Source organism: Zerene cesonia, chromosome 28 (assembly GCF_012273895.1).
Source record: "Zerene cesonia ecotype Mississippi chromosome 28, Zerene_cesonia_1.1, whole genome shotgun sequence".
In the NCBI taxonomy this organism is placed as follows: domain Eukaryota; kingdom Metazoa; phylum Arthropoda; class Insecta; order Lepidoptera; family Pieridae; genus Zerene; species Zerene cesonia.
In genome coordinates this window covers 4,478,167-4,491,353 of record NC_052129.1, presented here as the reverse complement: position 1 = coordinate 4,491,353, position 13,187 = coordinate 4,478,167, and the positions used below count along the sequence as shown (strand labels likewise).

At 34.9% G+C, this 13,187-nt stretch overlaps 1 protein-coding gene across 1 annotated transcript; it reads left to right on the top strand.

Annotated features, from left to right (window-relative positions):
- Positions 1-462: 462 nt before the first annotated feature.
- LOC119837552 lies at positions 463-13,187 on the top strand. Its single transcript, XM_038363165.1, has 12 exons — positions 463-867; positions 3,602-4,271; positions 5,147-5,329; positions 5,794-5,911; positions 6,340-6,528; positions 7,016-7,156; positions 7,745-7,881; positions 8,501-8,640; positions 8,732-8,882; positions 9,487-9,626; positions 10,268-10,366; positions 10,775-13,187. The coding sequence occupies exons 1-12, from the start codon at positions 657-659 to the stop codon at positions 11,932-11,934; spliced, it is 3,339 nt and encodes a 1,112-aa protein (XP_038219093.1). The 5' UTR covers positions 463-656; the 3' UTR covers positions 11,935-13,187.

The window sequence follows — 13,187 nt, the reverse complement described above, 5'->3', positions numbered from 1 at the left end:
GGTACATACATGTTTCGTTGAAGCGCCATCTAGTGTGACAAATGAATAAAAAGTTAAAAATGAGAAATTGTATAATTGCGTTTGGTTAATTACAGATGGCGTAATAAAATTGTATTTAAATAACATTAAAATTGTCTTAGATATTTACAATAATTGAAATTATACTTAAATGCCAAATAATAGTAAAAAACAGTATTTCTTGAAATATTTATGAAGAGGTTATTTAACGCTTTATTTTAGTTCTCGCAAAATCTGAAATCATATACTAATATGTTCCTCAGTTGCACAATCCTTGGTTCGTTTTTGTTTTACATTAAAATGATATAACATTTTTATTTTGAACATCGATTTTAATTTCTAAAGTTGAAATTATAAATATGGTAGATACGTCAGGGCTGTATGACAAGTTTCCATTGCTTACGATTAATATATGGTAACAAAACACGTTCACAAAATATAGCCAACAAAAAAAAACTTCGAGGCAGCAAAGTAAATGGCGTCTCAACTTGTTTTTTATTCAATACAAATGTATTTCTAATTTAATAGCTGCTTTTTATGAGTAACTGTTTTAGTGATATTGATAAAATCAGTTTCCTAAATGTTATATTGACGTTTAGTGTCTGTTTCGTCGTCATTTCACCGTTTAGTGTGAAACAATGGCGTCGAATGATACTTTGCAATCCAATGTAAAAGTTGATGAAATACATGACTTTGGTGACTATGAAACCAGTGATAGAAGCAAATTAGATGCCGGTGAAGGAGGCAAGCGTCGGCGAATGAGTCACGGTTATCGAAAACTTTCGAAATTGGGATACGATCCAAGTGTGCCAACTAATTTGAAACACGCAACATCTAGAGAATTCAAAGGTATGAATAGTTAAATTGAAGCACAATTATATTATTCTGATAATGTTTAACCTATTATCTTGTCCAATGGGTAAATTTTAGCAATTCAACCGTTTTGGTGGGAAAACTGTTAACCTATCTTATTCAAAGTTACATCATTGTAATGGAGGTCACTGCTGTTTATAAACATTTGATGCATATTTTCTTCGTTTTGAATATACATAATAACTTAAATTGCAGATCTTTGTTAAGTAGACAATATTTTATTATCCATCTATCTGTTACCATGAAAAATTATGATATTGCAACACTGACCTTGTTATAAGACTCTACTTTCTATTTACTATTTCACTTCATTTTTGTTGTGATTGAACAATTATTTTAGGGTAATAATATTTGAACTATCTTGTGGCTATCAAAATGTTTACATAAATAACTGGAAATGCACACTTTGGTCTGCAACTTAACAACTTGTCAAATTTAAGTTATAGGCAGTTTAAACTTCGTCAAATATATTATAAAACAAAGTATTCAATTGCACAATTCCATCTGTATGATAAACTCAAAAAGTACTGCAATTATTTTAATTCTGTTTTCACCAGTTTAAAGCATGGTTCACAATGATGGCCTTAATATATATAACTAGTTAAGTTTTACAATCCAGGGCAGAAAGCTAGTATACATGCAATGTATCAGTAATTTATTGGCTATGGATATAATGATACACAAGCTTTTGCTCCCGACTTCGCATCTGTTAAATTTGGAGTAAAAAACGGCACCAAAAATAAAACCCCTTTCCCCCTCTTTTAATTCTATGTTATTATACACATAAACCTTTGTTTTTAATAATTCTGTCTATTAAAAAAAAAACATCAAAATATGTTCTGTAATTTTAAAGATCTAAGTATACAGACACACAGACAGTGGAAAGCGACTTTGTTTTATACTATGTAGTGAAGTGACTAAAGGTATCACTTATGCCAGTGCTATTTACTATTAGCAGTTGCTATTATATTAAAATATCATCTTCATTGGGTAATTGTTGTCCTTTCAATCATATCTATGTAGGCTGTAGCTGGTTTATTCAATTAAATATAGAGTAAGTTATATTAAAATCAAGATTTATCATATTGCAAAGCTAGATTTAATATATTGTCACTGGCAAATTGAAGAAATTATAGTCAAATATAAACTAGAACTAGTATGTGAGTAATATTTAACAAAGACTGTATATATAGTTAAATTATTTTATTCCAATTCCTCAATAAACCTAATGTCTAAACTGGCTCTGTTGCACATCTGTTTAAATGTTAGTCTACAATCTATCCACCAGTGATTTTTCTTAAATGTGTTTAGTAGTTTGGATTTAACAAACAATTGAACAGTCAAAACATGACAATTCTAGTTTAAATTAACAATATTACTTGTTTAAAGATTTTTTCTTCATTTACAAAGCATTTTAATGCTATAAAAATTTAAAACAGTGATTAGAGATTATATGATTAATTTAGAGAAGACTGATTACTTGACTTTAACAATACTTTATTTTTACTCTTTATAAAAGATGAATGGGTGTAGATGGATAATTGAAGTAAATCAAAAATCAAAAATAATTATTTTTTATCCAACCAGTAGCTACTGAGTCTAGTGTGTTCAATTAACAGACCAACAAACTATGACATAAGTACAGATTAATTAAGTTACTGGTAAATTTATTAGAAAAAAAAATTTATTTATTCTTCATTGTACAATTTGGCATCAAGAAAAGAAGAAAAAAAATCACACTGAAGAAATATTGTACAAATACATATGGCTCAAAGCCATCTCTGCCAGGCAACCTTAACAAAATATTGTAAAAATAACTGCTGTTAACTGAAATGAACCTATTTCAGTGCAACCTTAAACTTCTATGAACCATGTCCCATATCAAGATGTTGGCTTGGAGAACATGTTAAAATACTTATTTATATTCCTTTGTTATAATACAATAGTGCAGTTGATACCTATTGCAAAGACTAGCTCTTATTATAGACAATTTCCTTGACACCATAGGTGATGAGAGGATAATAAATAAGCATTCTTACTCATATTGCAAATGCCAAAATGTGTGTTTGACATTTATGTTGTAATTGGAACAATATGATATGATTTTTGCTTCTGGAGATAGTAACATAATCAACTTTAGCAAGGTAAAACATTTTTCTTTGAATATCCAGAAGCCAACTGCATAGAAAATTTTAAATGATAGAAAATATTTAATAAATTTTATAATTTTAATTTATAATTGTCTCCAGTTAAAAATTTATGTGTTGCTCATATATTAATGAGAAATTATCATACAAAGTCTTTACTAATTATTCCTGGATCCACATTTGTTTACTTACTGTTTATGTGCTTTCCTTGTACTAGATTTTTTCCCTTTATCTACACCATACAAACTGTTTTTAATGTTGAATTCATCAACTGACTTAAACGTTATGTTGCTACAAGTAATTCTTGTTAATGAAAAACTGAACCACCTTCAAATATTCAGAAGTAGACTCAATTTAAGTAGGACCATGCAGAAGAAACACAAAGAGGTTGGTGGAGGTGGAGGTGAATTTGACTGTTTTTTTTTTGTTTTTATACCTCAGAACTTTTGACTGGGTGAAGTGATTTTGATCATTCTTTTTTTATATCAAAGCTGGTGTCTTCCCTGTGGTACTTAAAATTAAGCTAACTATAAGTAATTATTTTTTTTTTTCTTCTATTTCAGATAGAAAACGCAAACTCAGCACTGATTCGAAGGAGCTCTGCGTGTGGGGCGAGAATACGCGGCCATCAAAGCTAAGCAAGATATGGCCAGTCTTTGATTCTGGAGGATTCGGAGACACTTCTATCCTCACTGTCAACATTCTGCAGAAGTCACCACCCATACAGAATCCTTTACTATTTGATGAGAATGATTTAGATGTAACGCAACCTCTGCTTGACTGCATTGGCGGTATTAACGCGTCATGGAAACAAACCCAACTATCCAACACGATACCCCGTGATGATATGACGAAGAGAATCTATTCATCAGTGTCCAGGCAGCTGCGAATAATCAACGCTCACTTCCAACACGCAATGTACAGATATAAGTACCCGAGGGTCACGAGAGCGAATGTCCTTCTAGAAGGTTCCAGCTCCAGAAGGCTGTCCACTCATTTCAATCTATCGCTGAAGGCGATCAAATTTCAAACGTCGCCTAGAAGAGAGTTGCCGTGCTACGGTAATTTAGAGTTGCCGTTGAAAATTAAGCAAGAGCGAGCAACTTCGCCGCAGGTATATCCAGGAATAAATAGAAGTGTTCAACTTGAAATGGACAAAGTGCAAAGTGATGTAAAAGTGAAAATAGAGCGGGATAAAGAGAGAGAACGAGATAGGGACAAGGACAAAGACAGGTGAGTGAGCTAAGATTATAAATATTATTAATGTGTTGGAAAGCTTCTCAATATTGTCATATTAATCAATCCTAGTAAATGTTTATCTGTATTTATCTGTCGATATGCTTAAATGTGTGTACTCATATAAGCAATTTTTTATTATTCTGTGAAAAATAATGTTTTCTGACTGTAAACAACTTTTGTTCTCTTCAGACATTCTCTAAACTATAACATTAATTGAACGTTTTATTTGCGCAAGCAGGCTTTTATACCACTTATTTGTATTGATTTATAATGGTTCCTTGCCCAGATTCTCCCCTGTCCACATACATTGTATAAAAGTAAAATAAAATTACAGCCTACATTAAAAATTTAAAATGAAATCAGATGAAAATAGACTATTTTTCTTTTATTACTGACTGGCTATTATCATAAATTTACTAAGACGTAGCTTTACAGTGTGTATTGAGTTATTAAGTCTTATCCTTCAACCTTAAAAATATCAGTATAGAAATGACTTTATCACCAAACCTTAATTACTTATTTTTATATATTTTATTAGGCTAGCCAACAATTATTTACACCAAACCAAATAATGTATAAGAAATAAAACACAAATAAATTAACATATAAGTGCAATAATAAATTATTGGATAACACCGCATGCATCAAAACAAAAGGTTATGAAAAATACTAAAAAAAATGTTTTTTTTTTTTCCGCCTCGCCATTGAATTTTTTCTATTCTTTCAATAAAAATTTCCCATTTATAAAAGCATTTCAATGCTATAAAACTAAAAATTAAATTTATACTCATAAAAACTTAAAATTATCCTACATCATATTGTCTACTACATTTGAAATCTTACAAATTAAACTCGTTAATCGCATACAGATCGCACTCGTCGCGGCACTCGTGCCAGCAGTGCCGGCGGCGCGCGCGCGTCAAGCGCTGCTCGATCGGCGTGCAGTGCCGCCGCGAGCGCGCCGCGCACGCCGCACCCGCCGCGCCCGCCGCGCCCGGCTGGGGGCCGCTCGCCGCTACCAGCCTGCACATGAAGGAGCTCAAGTATCATAGGTGAGGCCTTTTGTTTAGATGTTTTACATGGGTGTATGAGTATTTGCAAATTTAGCACAGTCATTTAAATAATTTGAGAAAACTAAAAAGCATGCTTACTTATAGAATCAACTAAATTGTCGTACTTATTCTGAAACAGGATAAAAGGAGGGAAATTATTTAATCTTTGTGATCTTAATCTGGATAATAAGAAAAACTCATCAGAGTCTAATAGGGTAGATCACATACCAACATACAGATGGATTTAATGAAAGCACTTAAAAGAATATTCTTTTTCTCAGGGTCTCCCTCTATAAAAAAGGGATTTTATGGCAAAACATGTATTTAGTTCAATTACAGTTTGTTAAAAATGTTCTTGCTTTTCTTCTTAGAATTATTTTTGTACCATTGAAATACAGCCGCAAACTGAAGAGAAACTTAAAAAAAAAAATTGATCATTCTTCCATCAAATGCTTCTTTTCCAGACTAATGCGGGTAGAGACGCATCCGAACGGCGGCGCTAGTGTCGTCTACCTGCATCAGAACGATGTCGACATGCTGAGTGCGACACAACAAGAGGCACTTGCTAAGGAATTTCTCAAGGTAGTGTGGAATATCATTATATTCATCTTTATACGCATTTACAAAACTCGGAAGATGCGAAGGAGGTTATAAGTTTGCGTTTCTGACATGTCTGTGGCACTGTAACTGCCAAACAGCTAATGTGAGCGCTGTATTTTAAGTGTAGATAACATACGATTTTATTTCGTCTATATTTAAATCTTAATAACATAATTGTATTAATAAATACTTTCGACATTTACATGAATTTCAACTAAAAAGTCTCAATACAACTGTAATATAATGATACATAATTATTTCTGTACATTACCTGCTATTATTAATTATCAAAGTTTAAAATCACAATTTCAGAATTTTTACTCCAACATTATTTAAATTCCTCACACTTGTAGTATTTTACAATCATTGTATAATGTATTATCTCCTATTAACATATTGCTTTCTTCCAGTTGGTATTCTCTGAGGATGGTGAGGGCTGGGCCAATTTCGTGTGTGGTGTGGTGCGGGGTGCTGCTGCCCGCCTACCCTGCCTGCTCAAGTATCTCGCTGAGAGGCATCCTACGCTCACCGTGAAGGCTGGGGTGCTGGCCAGGGCGTCTGATATAGAGACCACCACCATCAATAGATATTACCAACAGGTACAGCATCCGATGTATAATGAAGTGGACATATGATAATACAGGATATAATTTTAATTATTAAGTTAATTACAAGAAATTTATGAAAAATAAAGCCTTTTTAAATTGTGTGTCTGTGGGTGAGGTTTGCAATGAACATGTCAATAGAATGAGAGAATGAAATGAAAATGTACAGAATTTATGTAACACTACCTGTTGCCCCAGCTTCACCCATGGTATGTCACTCAGTGAAGATGCAGCTTTGTATTGATGAAATAATTTATGAAATTGATCCAGTAGTTAATGCCTAAAATTGGTACAGACATATAAAAAAACTAGTTTCTTCTTTATAATAATATAGAATAAAAAATCTTATACCTATTTAATGTTTTTGCATTACTGTTAATTAAATACTTTGCGTTATTCTATGTAACATGTAAGGGACACATTTTTTTAAATGTACTATATTAATTCTTCTACTCTAAACTACTCGTAAACAAATTTTCAGGTGCAACAGACATATGCAGCAGGCACATTTCGCAGCGGACCCTTGCACCAGATATCTCTGGTGGGAACAGTGCATGAGGAAGTCGGCGGATACTTCCCGGATATGCTCTCCATGCTGGCCGAGTGCCCTTTCCTGAATCTGGTAAGTTATTTGTGGGCTAAAGCCCACTAAACTGTCTAAAGACAGGAAATAATTACTTGCCATTGCCATTGCATATTATGTTGCTTTTTGTGGATTAGGAATAAAATAAATCTATTTTACAAGAAATGGATGTTGATATCAATTCACTAAATGTAACGTAATAAAATTAATTTATTATTATAGTGAGAACAAAACAATTCATTTTATTTTTTTAAACTTTAATGTTGCTAATGTCAATCAATTCACTATAAATTTACTATGTTTGTCAACTGTAATAAGTAAAATTATATCCAGATTTATTCAAAAACTAGCTGCGCCCCGCGGTTTCACCCTCGTATGTCCGTATCCCGCAGGAATATCGGGATAAAAAGTTGCCTATATGTTATTCCAGTTATCCAGCTGTCTACGTACCAAATTTCATTGCAATTGGTTCAGTAGTTTTTACGTGAAAGAGTAACAAACATCCATACATCCATACAAACTTTCGCATTTATAATATAAGTAGGAAGATAGGATAGATTACATGCATACAAACCTAATAACATAATAATATGTTAATTTTAAATTAAATTTGTTATATCGCCACAGACGATGCCATGGGGCCCCATGTCGGCTGTCGAAATGGAGCCCCAGGAGTCGAACGACGGTCCCATACTGTGGATCAGGCCCGGTGAACAGCTGGTGCCCACCGCTGAACTTGGCAAGAGTCCCATCAAGAAGAGACGGTATGAGAAATAATGAGTTCGAATCGTGCTAATAGTTGAATTCCTATGATTGAAATTAGCTCCTCTGATATTGTATACATAAATATATACTATTTACAATATATGTCTTACAATTAGTCCTTATTGTCTGACGCTAGCTTATTGGCTTACTATGCTTATGTTATATAAATGAGAGAATGAAAATATGAGTTCCAATCACTAATAGTAGTAATTCTATGTCAGACAATCTCACTGTAAGCGATTGTGTTGCTTTGAATTTTTATATTTAAGTAGGCACATTGACTGCACATAGTGTGCAGTTTTAATTAAAATCGGTTGAGTAGTACCGATAATTGATAATTTTGATATATCCAATAATAACAACTTATTAAAAGTGAACTAGATTTGTCAACCGTAACAGGGACACTAGATAAACGCCCCGGCTCCGCCCGCGGAGTCATTTACTTATTGAAATAATAAAAGCTATCCTATTTTTTAAGTTCGCTCAAACGGCACATAGTGTTCTAATTAAAATCGGTTGAGTTGTTTGAGGGTGCATCGTCGGCGGACAAACTACGTGACACGTAGTTTACATATGATAAGATGAGATAAGATAAATAATGTGAACGTAACGTTTCAGAACGGGCATCAACGAGCTGCGCAACCTGCAGTACCTGCCGCGGTACAGCGAGGCGCGCGAGTTCCTGTTCGAGGACCGCACGCGCGCGCACGCCGACCACGTGGGCCACGGGCTCGACCGCATCACCACCGCCGCCGTCGGTGCGTATTTACCGACTAAACAAACAAGCTCTTCAGCTTTTTAATATTGATAAAGATAACATAACACTGAAAGTGGGGTAATATGTCGCAGGAGTGCTGAAAGCGATCCAGTGCGGCGAGGAGCAGGAGCGCGGGCGCATCACCAAGGACGTGGTGGCCTTCCACGCGGCCGACTTCAACAAGCTGGTGCAGCTGCTGCAGCTCGACCTGTACGAGCCGCCCATCTCGCAGTGCGTCACCTGGTCGGTGCTCAAACTTCAACTCTAACTCTAACTCAAACATTTATCTATCAATTCAGTCAGACTTCTTAAAGAAGCACTATATAAAGTGCAAAGGTGACTGACTAACTGATCTATCAGCACACGGCTTATGCTACTAGACAGATTTTAATAGGTTGAAATTTGGCATGCAGATAGCCGCTGTGATGTAGGCATCAGGTAGAAATAAAAAATTCTGATAAAATACCCTCAAGGGGATGTAAGGACGTACAGAACGGCCAATGGAATAAATAAATGATGAAAAACGATAAAGTTTCAGAGAATAGAAAAGTATTGATCATAAGGCGGGATTCGAACCTGCGTCACTTTGCCAAACCGTAGCAACGCTTCGCCTCTCGACCAAATGGACTCCCGCCCCAATAATCGAATTTGTTCTACTCTTTCGGTTTCATGTGCCTGAAGGGCAGGCACCCCAACTCGGGTTCCAATCCCGTCTTGTGATGAAATGTTTTCTATTATATTCTATAGATTTTTAATTTCTCATTTATTAAGTATTTCAATGCTATAAAATTAAATGAGGAAAACTGGTCTTTTTTAACAAGATTATAATAGATTTTTCTCTCATCAGGCTGGAAGAGGCGAAACTCAACCAGCTCCGACGGGAAGGCGTGAGGTACTCCCGCTTGCCTCTGTGCTCGGATGACATCTACTTTCTTCCCAGGAATATCATTCACCAGTTTAGAACCGTATCCGCTGTTACGTCGATAGGTGAGACGGACATATGAATTTATTCTTGTCATCGAGGTGAATTATTGGTGAAGTGTCTGTGGAAAAATAAACGGTTACTGCTAATAGACTATCTCAAAGTTACTTTATAAGTATTTATTGTGATAGTGTATAAATATAACACTTATAATTATTTAGCTATTAGCCCAGTCATTTTGTGGAAAAAACGGGCTTTTACCTGGTAACTTTTACGAGAGTTCTAAAAGTGAGTGATTTTAAAGGTTTTTAGGTGTTCTTTTCGAATTCAGATATAATTGTACAACTATGTATATTATAGAATTTTATTTTTTAATTCCGTGTCTTGTCCCCAAGGTTTAGCTGTCCCAGTTTAGAGACCAATATATCGTGCATTTGTTTTGAATAGGAACAATTTATTCGTTTGACATAATAAGTATTGCAAGTGAAATTTTACAAACGATAAAAAAATATGCTCTAAGTTTTTAGTCACATGTACAAATTGATACTATGCTTATAGAGCCTATATTACTTAAAAAGTTATTTTGTTTGTTTCTTTGTTTCAACGCGCTTATATAAGTGCTGAGCGATTAGTGCTATAATCTATACGCGTACCACGGGCGAAGCCGGGGCGGACAGCTGGTTTGTAATACATTTGTGGTTTACAGCGTGGCATCTCCGCCTCAAGCAGTACTACCCGTCGTCTGAGGCGTCGTCGCCCGCCGACGAGCGGCCGCCGCCCGACGCCGCCGTCGCCAACCATAATGGTAACTTGCTTTTTATTTATATTATCAATATAGCTATGAACTGACCCGGCAAACGCTGTTCTGCTTTACAATTGTCGTTTAGGGCTATGAAAAATTGTTGCTGACTGACTCAGTCCTACCCGTTATGGGCATAAAATTTCATGACAATCAGTCCACTGTTTCGGAAAAATATGGAAATGAATATTGTGACACGAGAATTTTATATCTTAGATGTACATAGTATAGTTATGATAATGTTGTGAATTTAATATTATTATTATGAATAAGTGATATTGTTTATTAGAAAAGAATGTCTAATAAAAATAATAAAATAATATTGTTATTAAATCGCCACATTTTGTAAGTACTGGAATAAGGTTTTTTCTGTTTACTTGATCATTGTAGTTTATTATATATTTTTATTTGCAGAAACTAAAAAGTCTTCAAAACACAAGAGCGGCGTCATCGAGATGAGAGCGCTTAGCGCAAAATTCAAAGAGAAGTCTGCACTTAAAATAACTAATGTAAGAAAAAGTTTAGACAAAGAGAAAACAGAGAGACGGACAGACAAACACGAGCGCACCGACAAGACTGAGCAAAAGGACAGACACGCGCACAGGCACAAAGACTCGGACAAGCATAGATCAGAGAAATCCGAGCGAACGAGTGATAAATCCGAAAAAAGTACTGATAAATTGGATAAAATTGAAAACAGAACTGAAAAAGAGAAAGTTGAAAAACTCGAGAAAGAGATCAAGTATGAGAAGCCAGAAATGAAAACGCCGGAAAAGAGAGATCCGTCTGTTGTCAGAAGTGAAGAGAAAACAACTTCAGACAGAGCAGAAGTTCGACCGGAAAAATTGGAGAAGGCTGAAGATAAAGACAAATCTACGGATAAACCTGAAGTTAGAATTAGTGAAAGAGATAAATTGTCTGATAAGAACGAAGTGCGAAGTGCAGATAAAGAGAGATCTGAAAAAAGCGAAGTAAGAAGTAATGACAGAGATAAAGCCTTGGATAAATCAGAAGTAAGAACGGAAAGAGAACATAAAGATAGGTCTGAGAAATCGGACAGGGAGCGGGCTAAGGACCGCTCGGACAGGCGGTCCGACAAATACGAGAGGGAGAGATTGGAAAAGTCTGATAGAACAGACAAGAACGACAATCGATCCGACGTCAAGGAGAGAGAAAAAGAGCGGAGTGAGAAATCGGAGAGAACGGAGAAATCGGACAGATCGGACAAATCGCACGACCACCACAGGCGGCATCCGTCGAAACACAAGTCGCACCACAAATCCGACAGAAGAGAGAAAGAACACAGGCACAGAAGCTCGATTGACAGAAAGCACGATAAGCACAGAGAAGGTGGGAAAGAGAAGAGCGATTCAAAATCCACGCCCTGCAAGGACAGTGCTAGGGAAGCGAAAACCTCCGTGGACGTTCGGTCGAACAGTGCTAAAAGCGATGGCGACAGAGTGGACGGTGCGAAAGAGACGGCGAACGGTTCGCCGGTGTGTGTGAGAGAGACGAAGAGCGCTGAACTCGCGTGTGAAAAGTTACCGCAAACAGTTCATCGACCTCCGGATTAGATATACGCGTGTGCGTGTGTGCGTGTGTGTGGATCGTGCAGTGGCGGATTTTAAACTTTAAGTCAAACGTGTTAGAGATTCATTTAATCTTGACTGGGGCCAAATTTTAACGAAACTATTTATATGAAAACTATTGAACACCATTACATCTTGATTTAAATACATAAGTAAAGATTTTCTAAAAATTTTTGACAAATTATGATATTTTCGAAAATAATATAATCAAGTAACCAAAATTTTGCAGGTTCAACAATGCAACTTTACAGAAAACAAATATTTTAAAATACGATTTTCTTTTAATAAATACTTCATTTAAACAATATTTACTATTTAGTAATAGTATTGTTTTACTGAATATCGTTTAAATTCATCAATCCGCCTTTTTACTTTATATTGTATCGGCCTTGAAAAAACAATTCAAACACTCACTGCATGGATTCGATCTCAAGATATCACTGTGCGATCCACGTCACCCTGTAAATGCCTAAACCGAAATTAGTGTTACTTTCTTGTAAATATAGGTTAAGGAGTCTCTGAGAGGCTAGGCAGTGTATATGGTTGAGTACGCAGTTTTAGATATATTTTCTCTTATTTAGTTGATTAAATGCAAATTAAAGAAATTAAGTTTTTTGGTTATGATTATCAGCACTATATTGCCTCTGTGTAAATGTTAGCTTCGATAAAATAACTGCGTTTTAAACGCCTGTATAAAAATCGGCTAAGTTTTAAAATATGTAGTTCTTAATAATGCAAAACCATTAGAGATATCTACGTTTTACATTTTATGTAAATTTAATTTCAATTGAAAATTTATAGATTATTCTGTAGTATCACAGATCATTGGCCGAATTTTAAAATCTAAAACTGCGTTATGAATGTGATTAAAAGAGTTTTAATGAAGACGACGATATAATAAATAAATTATAAGAGGAAATTTAAAATATTCACGCATAATTCTAAAGATTGCACTAAATCTACGATTGATATATTCTAATAGAATAAGGGTTATACTTATGTTTTTTGTGATTTTTAATAATTTATTTATTACGTTAAAGTTTGCTAGAACGATAATCTAAGTTCTCCATTATAGTATTAAAAGTAAGTTATGAAAAAGACGTTTTAAATTAAATAAAAGAAGCTTCCAACTTGCCAGTGAAAATATATGAGTTTGAAGCCCCGCTCTCTCCCTACTGGTGAACAATTCAGTACGGATCCAAAATGTTTTTATATGAGAAATTTTAAAATTATCAAAC

Coding starts and splice junctions, on each gene's coding strand:
- LOC119837552 (XM_038363165.1), top strand. CDS start 657: ATGGCGTCGAATGATACTTTGCAATCCAATGTAAAAGTTGATGAAATA. Junction 6,529..7,015: donor TCAATAGATATTACCAACAG/GTACAGCATCCG, acceptor ACAAATTTTCAG/GTGCAACAGACATATGCAGC. Junction 7,157..7,744: donor AGTGCCCTTTCCTGAATCTG/GTAAGTTATTTG, acceptor ATATCGCCACAG/ACGATGCCATGGGGCCCCAT.